This window comes from Bombina bombina, chromosome 3 (genome assembly GCF_027579735.1).
Source record: "Bombina bombina isolate aBomBom1 chromosome 3, aBomBom1.pri, whole genome shotgun sequence".
NCBI lineage: Eukaryota > Metazoa > Chordata > Amphibia > Anura > Bombinatoridae > Bombina > Bombina bombina.
Window position 1 is genome coordinate 538,248,129 of NC_069501.1, and position 17,559 is coordinate 538,265,687.

Sequence of the window (17,559 nt, forward strand, 5' to 3'; positions counted from 1 at the left end):
CCTGTGGGTTGTTAGGCTCGCGGGGGCTGAAAATACTTCATTTTATTGCGTCATTCTTGGCGCTGACTTTTTTGGCACAAAAAATCTTTTCTGTTTCCGGCGTCATACGTGTCGCCGGAAGTTGCGTCATTTTTTTACGTTCTTTTGCGCCAAAAATGTCGGCGTTCCGGATGTGGCGTCATTTTGGCGCCAAAAGCATTTAGGCGCCAAATAATGTGGGCGTCTTTTTTTGGCGCTAAAAAATATGGGCGTCGCTTTTGTCTCCACATTATTTAAGTCTCATTTTTCATTGCTTCTGGTTGCTAGAAGCTTGTTCTTTGGCATTTTTTTCCCATTCCTGAAACTGTCATTTAAGGAATTTGATCAATTTTGCTTTATATGTTGTTTTTTCTCTTACATATTGCAAGATGTCTCACGTTGCATCTGAGTCAGAAGATACTTCAGGAAAATCGCTGTCTGGTGCTGGAACTACCAAAGCTAAGTGTATCTGCTGTAAACTTTTGGTAGCTGTTCCTCCAGCTGTTCTTTGTATTAAATGTCATGACAAACTTGTTAATGCAGATAATATTTCCTTTAGTAAAGTACCATTACCTGTTGCAGTTCCAACAACATCTAATGTTCAGAGTGTTCCTGATAACATAAGAGATTTTGTTTCTGAATCCATTAAGAAGGCTATGTCTGTTATTCCTCCTTCTAGTAAACACAAATTTTTTTTTAAAACTTCTCATTATCCAGATGAATTTTTAAATGAACATCATCATTCTGATTCTAATGATTCCTCTGGTTCAGATGATTCTGTCTCAGAGGTTGATGCTGATAAATCTTCATATTTATTTAAAATGGAATTTATTCGTTCTTTACTTAAAGAAGTTTTAATTGCTTTAGAAATTGAGGATTCTGGTCCTCTTGATACTAAATCTAAACGTTTAGACAAGGTCTTTAAATCTCCTGTGGTTATTCCAGAAGTTTTTCCTGTTCCTGGTGCTATTTCTGAAGTAATTTCCAGAGAATGGAATAATTTGGGTAATTCATTTACTCCCTCTAAACGTTTTAAGCAATTATATCCTGTGCCGTCCGAAAGATTAGAGTTTTGGGACAAAATCCCTAAAGTTGATGGGGCTATTTCTACCCTTGCTAAACGTACTACTATTCCTACGGCAGATGGTACTTCCTTTAAGGATCCTTTAGATAGGAAAATTGAATCCTTTCTAAGAAAAGCTTATCTGTGTTCAGGTAATCTTCTTAGACCTGCTATATCATTGGCTGATGTTGCTGCAGCTTCAACTTTTTGGTTGGAAACTTTAGCGCAACAAGTAACAGATCATGATTCTCATAATATTATTATTCTTCTTCAACATGCTAATAATTTTATCTGTGATGCCATTTTTGATATTATCAGAGTTGTCAGGTTTATGTCTCTAGCTATTTTAGCTAGAAGAGCTTTATGGCTTAAAACTTGGAATGCTGATATGTCTTCTAAATCGACTCTACTTTCCCTTTCTTTCCAGGGTAATAAATTATTTGGTTCTCAGTTGGATTCTATTATCTCAACTGTTACTGGTGGGAAAGGATCTTTTTTACCACAGGATAAAAAATCTAAAGGTAAAAACAGGGCTAATAATCGTTTTCGTTCCTTTCGTTTCAACAAAGAACAAAAGCCTGATCCTTCATCCTCAGGAGCAGTTTCAGTTTGGAAACCATCTCCAGTCTGGAATAAATCCAAGCCTTCTAGAAAAGCAAAGCCAGCTTCTAAGTCCACATGAAGAATCGGCCCTCATTCCAGCTCAGCTGGTAGGGGGCAGATTATGTTTTTTCAAAGAAATTTGGATAAATTCTGTTCACAATCTTTGGATTCAGAACATTGTTTCAGAAGGGTACAGAATTGGTTTCAAGATGAGACCTCCTGCAAAGAGATTTTTTCTTTCCCGTGTCCCAGTAAACCCAGTGAAAGCTCAAGCATTTCTGAAATGTGTTTCAGATCTAGAGTTGGCTGGAGTAATTATGCCAGTTCCAGTTCTGGAACAGGGGCTGGGGTTTTATTCGAATCTCTTCATTGTACCAAAGAAGGAGAATTCCTTCAGACCAGTTCTGGATCTAAAAATATTGAATCGTTATGTAAGGATACCAACTTTCAAAATGGTAACTGTAAGGACTATCTTGCCTTTTGTTCAGCAAGGGCATTATATATCTACAATAGATTTACAGGATGCATATCTGCATATTCCGATTCATCCAGCTCACTATCAGTTCCTGAGATTCTCTTTCCTGGACAAGCATTACCAGTTTGTGGCTCTGCCGTTTGGCCTAGCTACAGCTCCAAGAATTTTTACAAAGGTTCTCGGTGCCCTTCTGTCTGTAATCAGAAAACAGGGTATTGTGGTATTTCCTTATTTGGACGATATCTTGGTACTTGCTCAGTCTTCACATTTAGCAGAATCTCATACGAATCGACTTGTGTTGTTTCTTCAAGATCATGGTTGGAGGATCAATTCACTAAAAAGTTAATTGATTCCTCAGACAAGGGTAACCTTTTTGGGTTTCCAGATAGATTCAGTGTCCATGACTCTGTCTTTGACAGACAAGAGACGTCTAAAATTGATTTCAGCTTGTCGAAACCTTCAGTCACAATCATTCCCTTCGGTAGCCTTATGCATGTAAATTCTAGGTCTTATGACTGCTGCATCGGACGCGATCCCCTTTGCTCGTTTTCACATGTGACCTCTTCAGCTCTGTATGCTGAACCAATGGTGCAGGGATTACACAAAGATATCTCAATTAATATCTTTAAAACCGATTGTACGACATTCTCTGACGTGGTGGACAGATCACCATCGTTTAATTCAGGGGGCTTCTTTTGTTCTTCCGACCTGGACTATAATCTCAACAGATGCAAGTCTTACAGGTTGGGGAGCTGTGTGGGGGTCTCTGACGGCACAAGGGGTTTGGGAATCTCAGGAGGTGAGATTACCGATCAATATTTTGGAACTCCGTGCAATTTTCAGAGCTCTTCAGTCTTGGCCTCTTCTGAAGAGAGAGTCGTTCATTTGTTTTCAGACAGACAATGTCACAACTGTGGCATACATCAATCATCAAGGAGGGACTCACAGTCCTCTGGCTATGAAAGAAGTATCTCGAATTCTGGTTTGGGCGGAATCCAGCTCCTGTCTAATCTCTGCGGTTCATATCCCAGGTATAGACAATTGGGAAGCGGATTATCTCAGTCGCCAAACGTTGCATCCGGGCGAATGGTCTCTTCACCCAGAGGTATTTCTTCAGATTGTTCAAATGTGGGAACTCCCAGAAATAGATCTGATGGCTTCTCATCTAAACAAGAAACTTCCCAGGTATCTGTCCAGATCCCGGGATCCTCAGGCGGAGGCAGTGGATGCATTATCACTTCCTTGGAAGTATCATCCTGCCTATATCTTTCCACCTCTAGTTCTTCTTCCAAGAGTAATCTCCAAGATTCTGAAGGAATGCTCGTTTGTTCTGCTGGTAGCTCCAGCATGGCCTCACAGGTTTTGGTATGCGGATCTTGTCCGGATGGCCTCTTGCCAGCCGTGGACTCTTCCGTTAAGACCAGACCTTCTGTCGCAAGGTCCTTTCTTCCATCAGGATCTCAAATCCTTAAATGTAAAGGTATGGTGATTGAACGCTTGATTCTTGGTCAAAGAGGTTTCTCTGACTCTGTGATTAATACTATGTTACAGGCTCGTAAATCTGTATCTAGAGAGATATATTATAGAGTCTGGAAGACTTATATTTCTTGGTGTCTTTCTCATCATTTTTCCTGGCATTCTTTTAGAAATTCCGAGAATTTTACAGTTTCTTCAGGATGGTTTAGATAAAGGTTTGTCCGCAAGTTCCTTGAAAGGACAAATCTCTGCTCTTTCTGTTCTTTTTCACAGAAAGATTGCTAATCTTCCTGATATTCATTGTTTTGTACAAGCTTTGGTTCATATAAAACCTGTCATTAAGTCTATTTCTCCTCCTTGGAGTTTGAATTTGGTTCTGGGGGCTCTTCAAGCTCCTCCTTTTGAACCCATGCATTCATTGGACATTAAATTACTTTCTTGGAAAGTTTTGTTCCTTTTGGCCATCTCTTCTGCCAGAAGAGTCTCTGAATTATCTGCTCTTTCTTGTGAGTCTCCTTTTCTGATTTTTCATCAGGATAAGGCGGTGTTGCGAACTTCTTTTGAATTTTTACCTAAGGTTGTGAATTCCAACAACATTAGTAGAGAAATTGTGGTTCCTTCATTATGTCCTAATCCTAAGAATTCTAAGGAGAAATGGTTGCATTCTTTGGATGTTGTTAGAGCTTTGAAATATTATGTTGAAGCTACTAAGTCTTTCCGAAAGACTTCTAGTCTATTTGTCATCTTTTCCGGTTCTAGAAAAGGTCAGAAAGCTTCTGCCATTTCTTTGGCATCTTGGTTGAAATCCTTAATTCACCATGCTTATGTCGAGTCGGGTAAAACTCCGCCTCAAAGGATTACAGCTCATTCTACTAGGTCAGTTTCAACTTCCTGGGCGTTTAGGAATGAGGCTTCGGTTGATCAGATTTGCAAAGCAGCAACTTGGTCCTCTTTGCATACTTTTACTAAATTCTACCATTTTGATGTGTTTTCTTCTTCTGAAGCAGTTTTTGGTAGAAAAGTACTTCAGGCAGCGGTTTCAGTTTGAATCTTCTGCTTATGTTTTCATTAAACTTTATTTTGGGTGTGGATTATTTTCAGCAGGAATTGGCTGTCTTTATTTTATCCCTCCCTCTCTAGTGACTCTTGCGTGGAAAGATCCACATCTTGGGTAGTCATTATCCCATACGTCACTAGCTCATGGACTCTTGCTAATTACATGAAAGAAAACATAATTTATGTAAGAACTTACCTGATAAATTAATTTCTTTCATATTAGCAAGAGTCCATGAGGCCCACCCTTTTTGTGGTGGTTATGATTTTTTTGTATAAAGCACAACTATTCCAATTCCTTATTTTATATGCTTTCGCACTTTTTTTTATCACCCCACTTCTTGGCTATTCGTTAAACTGATTTGTGGGTGTGGTGAGGGGTGTATTTATAGGCATTTTGAGGTTTGGGAAACTTTGCCCCTCCTGGTAGGAATGTATATCCCATACGTCACTAGCTCATGGACTCTTGCTAATATGAAAGAAATGAATTTATCAGGTAAGATCTTACATAAATTATGTTTTTTCTCCATTTCTGGGTAATCAGGTCTTAATTGGTAGTGGTAAGGCACCTCAGTAATTGAGGTGTGGGGTTGCCTGAGGGGTGTTTTAGAAGTTTATTTGATGTTTATTAAATGTGTTTTCTTAACTTTTCTCACATAATTTTAGCTGGGGATCGATACTAATTTGGAATAAATTTTAAAGCTGTATTTTTTCCTTGGCTTATTTTAATTGAATATTAAAATCTTTGAAACGTATCTGTACAAGTTTATTTACTGTTTCACAACATGTCTGATATGGAGCAAGCGCCTGCTCTCATGAATTCATGCTTATTATGTTAGATGCACAAATTGCAGCTCCTATTCAATTTTGTTCTTCATGTGTCAAGAAAACCTTGCAAAATAAAGGTAACATTTTTGAGACTTATGTCTCTCAGGATGATGCTGTTAAAGTGAAGGTAAACTTTGCCATGTTCGATAATGTTACATGCTAATACATATAAAATGAAGGGTACTTTAAGTCATCACTTTTTTTATTTTGAAATATTTACCTATTTATCGTCGTTTTTCTATACAATTCTACTCTTTATCTAAACAGCCCGTTTATTTAATTATTTTTTTGCAGTCCGGTCACGTTGTTGGATTATCCAATAATAGGTCTGGCCGTTAGGCGGCCGTCATTTGACGTCACAACATTTAGAGACGTTCTGCGCATGCGTTGGCTTTACTTCCGCTCCCTTCCAAGCCGTGCTCGTTCCGGATTAGCGCATGCACAATTCAAAAGGGCAAATAGCGTAGTTATCAGCTTTTCAAGGGAAATAGCAGAGAAAACAGCTTGCAGCGTTTAGACTTCGCTTACAACATAGTAATGAATGAATAGATATTCATTCATTACTATGTTGCGACTCGGATTGACGCATGCGCTTTAGCTCACAAATTACTTGAGTCACGCAGGCGCAATTGGAATGTACCGCGAGTTGTGCGCATGCGCAAGTTGCACCTCAATCGTGAACGCGCTTGTCCAATACGTATAGAGCGGGTGGGTCCGCTCTGTACGTAATACATTGAGAAACCAGGAAATACATGGAGGGAGGAGCTAAGACCGGCTGAAAACGTAGATAAAAGCTGTTTGTTATACTTATATATATATATATATATATATATATATATATATATATATATATATATATATATATATATATATATATATATACTTATTTGTTATAAAAAAATTGCGATCTTACTATATAGTACATGGGTAACATAATACAGCTGACAAAAACGCTAAACTTTACCTTCACTTTAAACTAATACCTCAGCTTTCTCCTACTACGCCCCAAGTCTCAATGGCGTCACATGCAGTGCCCTGTTGTTCCTCTATAGCTCCTAGTGGAGTCTATTTAAAAGCAGAAATTGCTGCCCAGGTATCTTCACAGGTATCTGTGGCATTAGCTGCCATTCCCAGATTACAGGGAAAACACAAGAGGAAATCTAGAAATTCAGAAAGTAAGGTGCCTGTCCTCCGTTCTGCTTCCCAAGTTGCCCTTTCTCATAAGTCTGATGAGGAAGATACATCGGGACTTTCTGAGGGTGAAATCTCAGATTCGGACAGTATAATTCCTTCTTCTGAGACTGAGGTGGTATCCTTCATATTTAAGCTTGAGCACCTTTGTGTATTGTTAAAGGAGGTTTTAGCTACTTTAGATGACTCCGATAGCCCTGTCATTGTCACCCCTAAGAAATCTAGTAAACGTAATAATTTATTTGATGAACCTTCCACTTTTTTTTCAGGTTTTTCCTGTGCCGGACCATGCTAGGGAGATTATCTCACAGGAATGGGAGACACCAGGTGTGTCTTTCTCCCCGTCTCCCATTTTTAATAAAATGTTTCCTGTCGAGGAATCCATTAAAGACCCTTGGTATACTGTACCCAAAGTTGAAGGGGCCATTTCCACTCTGGCTAAGAGAACCACTATTCCTGTTGAGGATAACTGCTCTTTTAAGGATCCGATGGACAAGAAGCTGGAGGTTTATTTGAAAAAGATTTATGTTCATCAAGGTCTCCAATGGCAACCTGCGGTGTGTATTGCCACTGTGACTAGTGCGGCATCTTATTGGTTCAACGCCTTGTCTGATTCTCTTCAAGTAGAGACTTCCTTAGATTCAATATAGGATTAAAGCTCTTAAGTTGGCCAATTCCTTTATTGCAGATGCCATTTTACAGGTTGTTAGGCTAGGAGCTAAAACGTCTAGTTTCGCTGTCCTAGCCGGCAGGGCGTTATGGTTGAAATCCTGGTCTGTGGACGTTTCCTCTAATGTTAAGCTTCTGGCAATTCCTTACAAGGGCAAATCCCGGTTTGGCAGAAATTATCTCTGATATTACGGGTGGAAAAGGGTCTTTTCTACCTCAAGATAAGAAGAATATGCCTAAAGGACGTCAGAGTAATTTTCGTTCCTTTCGTAACTTCAGAGGAAAGCCTTCCCCTTCTTCTTCCAAGCAGGAACAATCCAAGTCTTCTTGGAAACCCAATAAGTCTTGGAACAAGGTGATACAATCAAAGAAACCCGCAGCCGATTTCTTCCTTTAGTACAAGAGGGTCAGTTTATGATAACCATAGACCTAAAGGATGCATATCTTCATGTTCCTTTTCACAGGAACCATCACAGATTCCTGAGATTTGCCTTTCTGGACAAACCTTTCCAGTTCGTGGCCCTTCCATTTGGTCTAGCCACAGCACCCAGAATTCTTTCAAAGGTTCTGGGGGCTCTTTTGGCGATGATCTGTTCTCGTTGAATTGCTGTGGTGTTCTCGTTGAATTGCTGTGGCACCCTACCTGGACGACATATTGGTTCAGGCGCTAATCTTTTCAACAAGCAAAATCTCACACAGAGATATTGTTGTCTTTTCTTCGTTCCCATGGATGGAATGTGAATCTGGAAAAAAGCTCTGACAGATTACCGGCTACCCAGACTGGGTAGCTCCGCCAACCGATCTCCCAACACCTGGAACCAACCGCCATCCCCAAGAGAGCGGAGCTCTGGGGCAAAGGGCCGCTGGAGCGACCAGGGTTGAAGGGGCCCGGCAAACCGAGCTGATGAGGTAGACTGGCAGTTCTAGGAGGCTGGCCGGCCAGGGAGAGAGAGGTCGGTCAGAGGTCAGCTTCTTCCAAGATCCAGTTTACATACGAAACAAAGGAAACCAAAGTTCTGGGAGACTGTGGTTGCTCTGAGGAGCCCAAAACTGCTGAGAAACCAGAGGGGGGTAGGAGGGTAGGAGTTAAACCCCTGCAGCCCAGTGTCCCTCACAACTCCCCCCTTCCATTTCGGCAGACCCGACTAGTTCCACATGGGTCTACTGTCCGAGGGGCGCCCTATTTCAGTCTGCCGGGAAAGTCCATCAGCATTCCCATTGCTCTTTCCCGGCCTGTACTGAACATTGAAGTTGAAGGGCTGCAGAGCTTTTATTTTTAAACATCATATCCCAGGATGTCGAGAACCTTCTTGAGGACAATTCCTTTTAATGCGGCAGCCTTTCTTTTGTTGTTTTCTAGATTTGTTAAACATGGGGATCTCTTTAGCTAAAACAGGTAATTCATAAAACTTTCTTGGGGACAGGAAAGTGTCCCCTAAGCATATCCAGCTCATTCCTCAAGATCAGTTGTTTTTTTCTGGACTTTCACAATGATGCATCTTTGGAACAGTTTTGCAGGGTTGCAACATTGTCTTCTCTGCCACATTCCTCAATTTTTCGTTTTGATTCTAGGAAGTTTTTTTTGGCAGGACAACTAAGGCGAACAGGAACTGCCTTAGTTGTCCCTCCCTTTCCTTAACATGGACTGTCAGCTTGGGTATTAAATCCCACATGTTATGGATTCCTATGGGCTATCATCATATGAACGAAAAAAAAAATGTATGCTTACCTGATGATAAATGATTTTCTGTTGAGATGATGACAGTCCATAGGCCGAGCCCATTTCAATATTTGGGGTGACTTTTCTATTTTGCACCTCTGTAGACCCTGTTTTTGCTTTTCTTACCTATGTATTCCTTTTCTCTGCTCAGCTATGTGTTTAACTGAGGGGAGGTGGGGGGGGCTTAAAGCTCTTGTGTGGGTTCTTGGCCTCCTCCTAGTGGCAGGAATTATATCCCACATGTTATGGATTCCTTTGGACTTATCATCCCGAAAGAAAATAATTGATCAGGTAAACATATTTTTTTTTTCTGAAGCACACACAAATCAAATTACTGTTTTTAGTGTTATTTTTACTTTTGCATTTGTTTCTTGTTTCTCATACATCTTTCCTCTTCCCTTTAATAAGCATAGGGAATTTTTTTAAACAAAAACACTAGCCTGCATCCGGCATGATGAAATTGCAATACCTACAGGCATAATATGCTAAATCATTCCGAAACCAGTTGAGGTGACATACGTCCAAGGAATTTTCCTATTTAGCCTATTCACCAATGTTTCAAGACTCATTTTTCAATCTATACTATAATCGCGTTTGTAACGCGTCCGTCGGTGTCGCTAGTTGCACAAGCATCCTCAAAGGAATGTTGGCAGCGCAAGGCAGCCACCAGAATGTGTTGGCTTCACACGCAGCCAAAAGAATTCACCTGCTGTATCCCGATGGATTCCGAAAATTGCATTATCGGAATCCACCGGGATGCAGCGAAGGCAAACGTAGCATTACAAAAAAATAAATAACCACCTGCAATAAATATAAAAAAACAAAAAAAACAAAAACTAACCATCCGCAATAAGTAATACAAAAATAAAAACAGAATCGCCCGTACAAACTATTAAGAAAATAACAAACTAACCGACCGCACGAAGTAATAAGAAAAAAAAAAAACCCAATAAAATTATTAAACCCTAAATCCACCAACCACAACATCGCAAACTACCTAATACATCTATTAACCCCTAATCCGCCAACCCCCCACAACGCATTAAACCTTATTTACCTATTCACTCCTAAACCGCTAACCCCCACAATGCAAAAAACTAATTTAATGACTAAGCCCCCTAACCTAACACCCCCTAAATTAACCTCTCAATTACATAAAAAAACTACATTGCAATTAAAATAAAAAACATTACATTAATCTAAAATTACAGAAATTAAAAAAAGGCTAACATTACAAAAAATAATAAACAACACTATCCAAAATAAAAAAAATTAAACCTAATCCCTATGAAAATAGAAAAGCCCCCCAAAAGAAAAACACCCCCTAATCTAAGAATAAACTACCAATAGCCCTTAAAAGGGCTTTTTGTAGGGTGTTGCCCTAAAGAAATCAGCTCTTTTACATTAAAAATAAACAAAGTCCCCCCTAACAGTAAAAAAACCCCACCCACCAAACCCCCAAAATAAAAAAATAAAAACTAACACTAATAAACCTAAACTACCCATGCCCTTTTAAGGGCAGTGAAAAAGATCTAAATGCCCTTAAAAGGGCATTCAGCTCTTTTTTACTGCCCTTAAAAGGGCATTCAGCTCTGTTGCAAATTGCCCAATAAACCCCAATCTAAAAAAATAAAATAAAAAAAAACACTAAAACCCCAAATAGGTACTCACAGTTTCAGAAGTCCTGCGGAGAAGGTCTTCTTCCAGGCGGGTCCATCATCTTCATTCACAGCGAAGGTGGCGCGGAGCGAAGGTCCGGAGTGGTCTTCCCAGATGTGGTGATCCTCGGCAGTGGTCACCTGTGGCGGCAGCGGTGGTCCTCAGCGGCATGGAGGCTCCTCTTCATCCGATGTCCGTCATATATTGAATGCAAGGTACCGCAATCAATTTGGGGTACCTTGCATTCCTATTGGCTGAATTTTTCAAAACAGCCAATAGGATTAGAACTACTGAAATCTTTTTGGCTGATTTGAACCGCCAATAGGATTTCAATAGCTCTAATCCTATTGGCTGTTTTGAAAAATGTAGCCAATAGGAATGCAAGGTACCCAAATTGATTGCGGTACCTTGCATTCAATATTCAGTATACGACAGACATCGGATGAAGAGGGGCCTGCATGCCTTCGACGCCACCACAGATGACAACCGCCGAGGATCGCCACATCTGGGAAGACCACTCTGCTCCGGACCTCAAAAAGAGCTGAATGCCCTTTTAAGGGCAATGCCCATACAATTTTTTTATTTTTATAGAGGTATTAGTTTAGGTTTAATTTTATTATTTTGGATAGCTTTGTTTAATTTTTTTCTGTATTTTTATTTTTTTATTTTTTGAAGCTTGGGGGGTTGCATTTTTAATACATAGACTGCCCTCTGGAAACCTTCATATTTTGACATCTTGTTTATGATTTGTTTTCATAAATTAGTTGCGGTAATCATTCTAGTGTAAATCATGATTGTGCTCAAGCGATCAAATATACTTTCAACTCGTAATACAAGCACATATTTAGCCTGTGCGCAAACATTTGTGAAAACCCAATATCGCTTGTGTTTGCCCTCCACTCATAATCTAGCCCAAAATCTTTAGCTTGGTCTGATAAAAGGTCTTCAGTTTATACCACTACAATATAATTGAAATCATAATCATGATGAAAATAACTTCTGTGTATGTCTTTATGGGATCAGCCCTTTAATAAACTATAAACTGCAATTTTTTTACTTCCTTTCAGTTTCTGCCACTGCCTTCTACAAAGCACAACCCGTTATCCAGTTCATGTGTGAAGTCTTGGATATTCATAACATTGATGAACAACCGAGACCTCTGACCGATTCTCACCGGGTAAAATTCACCAAAGAGATAAAGGGTGAGTACACTTTGCAGTTCTAGTTGGTGAGTAACTTCATTCTGTGAGTCATTGTCTTGTTTTTCATTGTAAGCAGTCTTGATCATGTCCAGGAAAAACTGCATGTTTTCATGGTTTTTAAACTATTTGAACTATAAGCTGCCCTTCTGTATACTTTTAGCTTTAGTTAATATATTCATACAGCTGAAGCTTGCTTAGTACTCGTTTATATTTTATAAAACGCATGGTAATGGTTGATAAAATAGGCGATTACCTACATATAAGTGGGAATGTGATTTAATTTAGTAAATTTTAAAGTTGTTTATTTTATATATAGACATAGCTATAAATAGATATATACTGTATATGTATATATTTATATATGCACACCAACACACGCATACACACACGTGTGTGTGTGTGTGTATGTATGTGTGTATATATATATATATATATATATATATATATATATATATGCATACAGAGAGAGAAGCGCTCTAACAGGAACGAACAACAGCTCATCAGCTAGTTCTCTGGTGATCTACCACCTGGAGCAGCCTCTTTTAGACCAGTGTGCCTTTACATTGGAAAACTATCCTGAAGCATATCAGTCTGATCCCGCCAGTTAAGGTCAGTCCAGCCCCGAAATACCAGGCAATTCTCCTTTGAACTAGGAACATGACAACCCCAGCAGGGAGGAAGTGGTTATGTTATATTCTCTCTCTGTATGTGTATGTATATATATATATATATATATATATCTATATATATATATATATATATATATATATATATATATATATATATAAATTGGAGGATGCAGCACTCTCACAGACTTACAATAGTATTGATACCAGGGTGCATCAGGAATAATACAGATGAATTGAAGAAAATGCACTCTCTGGATTTATAAATTCAACAAACTTTACTACCTGACGTTTCAAAGTTTTCGACCCTTCTGTCTGAGGAAGGGATGAAACCTTGAAACGTCAGGTAGTAAAGTTTGTTGAATTTATAAATCCAGAGAGGGCATTTTCTTCATTCATACATACATATATATATATATATATATATATATATATATATATATATATATATATATATATATATATATATATATATATATATATATATATATAATTTATTATATTGCTGCAGGAAATTTCCACTTTGAAATGCCGTGCACTCAGAGACTAGACTAATTGTATATGCCATGCCCTGGGCAGAGCTTTCAGAGACACCTGGCAGTGCATCCTCTGACACAGAGCGAGAGCAGATTGGGTGCAGAATCCACTAGGGAGCAATCACAAACCAAAAACCAAATCCTCTTATTTATTTTTTTAGCATTTGGCAATTTCTGCCCAAGAGTAAGTGCCAGACAATTTATTTTGCAGTGTGTGTAGGTTTTGGCTCCTTAAAGGGAGAGTAAGCACGTAATAACAAGATTTTTCTGCAGTCGTACCTGGGTGAGTGTGATATTTGAAACACATTTTCACCTTTTTTGCTGTATTTGTTCAATAGCCAAATCCCCCATCACATATTTGGAAGAGCCACTTAGGAGTAGACAAGACTTGCCACTGTTCTTTTTTAACCCTTTCTATACTGTCCTAACTGCGCTGGGCTTAAGCGCCGTTAGGACGGCATGGAACGTCCTTAAGCCATAGCCGCTTCGTAAATGGGATTGTGGGCAAGAGGGCGTGCCTAGCCTCATAGACACTCTCCCCTGACACAATCCCATCATTGAAATCACTATATAACATATTTATCTACAATTCTGACAAATAAGTCCCAGCGGGAACGGGTTAAGCAAAACTTTATTTGTTTTGCAGTATGTTATCACCTCTGCTGAGGCCAATTAGGGGCAGATATGTGACACTTAGTACATAAACATTTAAAATTACAATCTCAATCTCTATACGGCTTATAAGTCTGATTTTAAATGTTTATTTTATTTTTGTGGTAGGGTATCAAAGCATGTTACATGCTAAAGTTCTAGAGAAACAAACCTATATTAAAGGAAAATCATTGGATAACATTAAGGCATCGTATTCTACAGTAAATTCGTTTTAACAGCGATGGGTTTAAAGCCAAAGAATTGCAAGACTAGCAGTTGTTTCTATGGTGTTAAAATGCTACTCTGAATTATGATTATATATAAAATTATAGAAGGGCATCACTCTGTAGTGCTTAGGTATTGTCTAAGAGTTAGGAGTTTATTATGCTTCTTTTTTTGCCGTGAATTTTATTTAATTATAAATGTAATGCGATTGACATTTTTTTGCTTTCACTTTTAACGGGATTGCTATTGTTTTTCTTTCACTTGAAAATTTTGGGATAAGGTAATATTTACCAATTTAAAAAATATTTGACAGAATGTTACAGATATATGCTAATTGAATAATTATCAGGTAAACACAGACACAAATGTCTGAAGGAAAAAAAAGTATGGCATTGTCAGACATTTTGAAGAGTCTGTTTGTTTTAATAGCATTTCAACATGTTTTGAACACTATAGCTCAAAATTTGATGCCATACGTAAGAGTGATATTTTTGTCTGTGTTGAGAGCCTACGGGGCAGCTGGCTAGCACAGTGCAATCTGGGTCTATTAAAGTATGTGTTTTATTGCTCTTTCTTGTCTGCTTGGCACAGGTCTGAAAGTTGAAGTGACTCATTGTGGAACAATGAGAAGAAAATACCGTGTTTGTAATGTGACAAGGAGGCCTGCCAGCCATCAAACGTAAGAATTTCTTTTACAGTGTCTCTTGCCTTGAATATTTATACTTACTAGGCCTCTGTGATACCCTTGCAGACAAACTGAGGAGTAAATATAGAACTGTATGCTGTAGATAGTATTTTTTTGGGAAAGTTAGAACATCATTGTACTTAAAGTTTTTCTACCATCATTTAAAAAATATCAGCATTTTAAATTAAAATAATTCACCAGAATCAGTTGTTTACCTGATAAGTTGGATATGCTTATTGTACCTATCAGCCAATGATTGTTAGCAGGAAGTAAAGCCAATCAGCATTAGTATAATGTATCTATATGCATCAGCAGGAAACCATTTTTACTTCAGATTGTTTTCAGGCAAAAAAGCAATCAGCAAGTTACACTCATTTATGTGAATTATAGCTTCTTTTTTTTAAAGATATGGCTAACAAAATTTTAAATAGGATGATACAGGGGTTGGGCCAAATATTACGAACACCTGGGAAATAGGCAATATTTCTTTGTTAATACGGTGTTGGACAACCATTTGCCTTTTTAAAACAGCAATCAATTTTTTGGGAATAGATTCATACAACTTTTAAATAGTCTCCAGTGGAATGTTGTACCATTCGTTCAGGACATCTACCAGTTGCTTCAAAGATTTTGGAGGAGATAATCTGCTTCTCACTCTGCTCTCAAAAACTGCCCACAGTGGTGGTTCTGGTGATTGAGCTGGCTAGAGCAGATGTTGAAGTTCATCTTGGTGCTCCTCAAGCCAAGACTAAACTATTCTGGCTGTGTTTATAGGCGCATTGTGATCTTGAAAAATAGCATGATTGTTGGGAAACAACATTTGGTCCATAGGATGCACCTGATCACCTAGAATGTCCAAGTACTTATTGGCAGTAACTCAACTATTTTGGGTAATGATGGGACCAGCCAAATACCAAGATATGGCTACCCTAATCATCAGAGATCCACCTCATGTTTGACAGTTGGAACCAGACAGTCCAAGTTGTATGCTTCCTTGGGGGTTTTCCATACACAAACCTGAGCTGATGTTATTAACGTAAATGATGGCTCATGGGACAATATCACTTATTTCCAGTCTTCAGCTGTCCAGGTTTCATGATCTTTTTTGCATTTTACTGTTGGTTTCTTTGATTAAAGATTTAGCTCTTCCCTTGATGTTGACTTTGTGAAGTTCTCCACAGACTGTTTTTGTGGAAACAGGGTCTTCATGGTGGATATTGACTTTTGCAGCAGTAGTTCTGTGTTCTTTGGACACAATCCTTGTTAGTGTTCAATGGTCCATCTCATTCAGTTTCATTTTTCATCCATTCTTCTTCTTCTCTGAAGAAGTCTTCCCATGCTTTGTGTATGCTGGGATAACCATTGAGAAACATTAAACAATGCGGATGTTATGGTTACAGGTGTTTCTGCTAAATGGTCTGCCACGATTTGTTGTCTCTGGAAGTCTGACAAGTCACCCATTTCACCGGTCGATTGTACCAACTGCTGCTGAACACAGCCTGTACCACACTGGAAAACAACCTAGATAATCTAGACATAGAAAATATAAACACAAGATAATTGCAATTTTTTCTTTTTTCATTGTAGCCTACAGAAATAATTTTAACCCCAATAATAATAGTGTTCACATTATTTTGTCCAACCCCTGTATGTTAAATTAGAGGGAACAAGAACTGAGACGTAAATAAATAAATATATCTATCTATCTCTATATACTATATATATATATATATATATATATATATATATATATATATATATATATATATATATACATATATATATATACTGCGTCTCTCTCTTTCTCTCTCTCTCTCTCTCTCTCTCTCTCTCTCTAAATATATATATATATATATCTCATATATAGGTACTCAAAGGTTTTCATTTTCAAAAAATTAGTTTATTCAGCCATCAAAATACAAAAATTAGTCGTTAACATTTTGACAAGATTAACAAGCCTTTCTTTCCTAGGGCATGGAGAGTCCACAACTTCATTCCAATTACTAGTGGGATATTCAACTCCTGGCCAGCAGGAGGATGCAAAGAGCACCCCAGCAGAGCTGTTAAAAGGACACTGAACCCAAATTTTTTTTCTTTCGTGATTCAGATAGAGCATGAAATTTTAAGCAACTTTCTAATTTACTCCTATTATCAAATTTTCTTCATTCTCTTGGTATCTTTATTTGAAATGCAAGAATGTAAGTTTAGATGCCGGCCCATTTTTGGTGAACAACCTGGGTTGTTCTTGCTGATTGATGGATAAATTCATCCACCAATAAAAAGTGCTGTCCATAGTACTGAACCAAAAAAAAAAAAAAAAAAAAAAAAAAAAAGCTTAGATGCCTTCTTTTTCAAATAAAGATCTCAAGAGAACAAAGAAAAAATGATAACAGGAGTAAATTAGAAAGTTGCTTAAAATTGCATGCTCTATCTGAATCACGGATGAAAAAAATTGGGTTCAGTGTCCCTTTAAGTGTCACTTCTCTTACCCATAACCCCCAGTCATTCTCTTTTCCTCTGTGAAGGGAGGATGTGCGAAGATGGTGTCTGAAGATTTTTAATCCTTTAATGGGTACGTTTCCCTGCAAGCAAGGATTGGGGTCTAGCTGTGTCCATGTCAATCTCTTTAGTAAGAGTAATGGTGGCTTTTAGCATTGCTACCCCTCAGTAGAAAACCACTGTTGGATACTCTTTTTTTTTTTTCTTTTGTCTCCAGTTCCCTGACAGAGGTGGTGTATCTGTTACACCTAAGACGCTGTTCCTGCCCTGCAGCTGGGTCCGCAGGTAAGTGCATATTGCCTTCTAGGTACTGAGGGCTTGCATTTTGGTGTTAACTCTTCAAGTGGATCTTTATTTGGGACTCAAATATCTCCTTTTAA

General features: G+C 38.4%; 1 protein-coding gene across 1 annotated transcript in view; it reads left to right on the forward strand.

Moving 5' to 3' along the window:
• The window catches only part of LOC128652423 (protein argonaute-3), a 382,994-nt gene that overhangs the window by 177,455 nt on the left and 187,980 nt on the right, over positions 1-17,559 (forward strand). The window contains exons 7-8 of the mRNA XM_053705360.1: positions 11,823-11,957; positions 14,587-14,674. Of these exons, the coding sequence (XP_053561335.1) occupies positions 11,823-11,957; positions 14,587-14,674 (223 nt within the window). The remainder of the gene's footprint in view (positions 1-11,822; positions 11,958-14,586; positions 14,675-17,559) is intronic.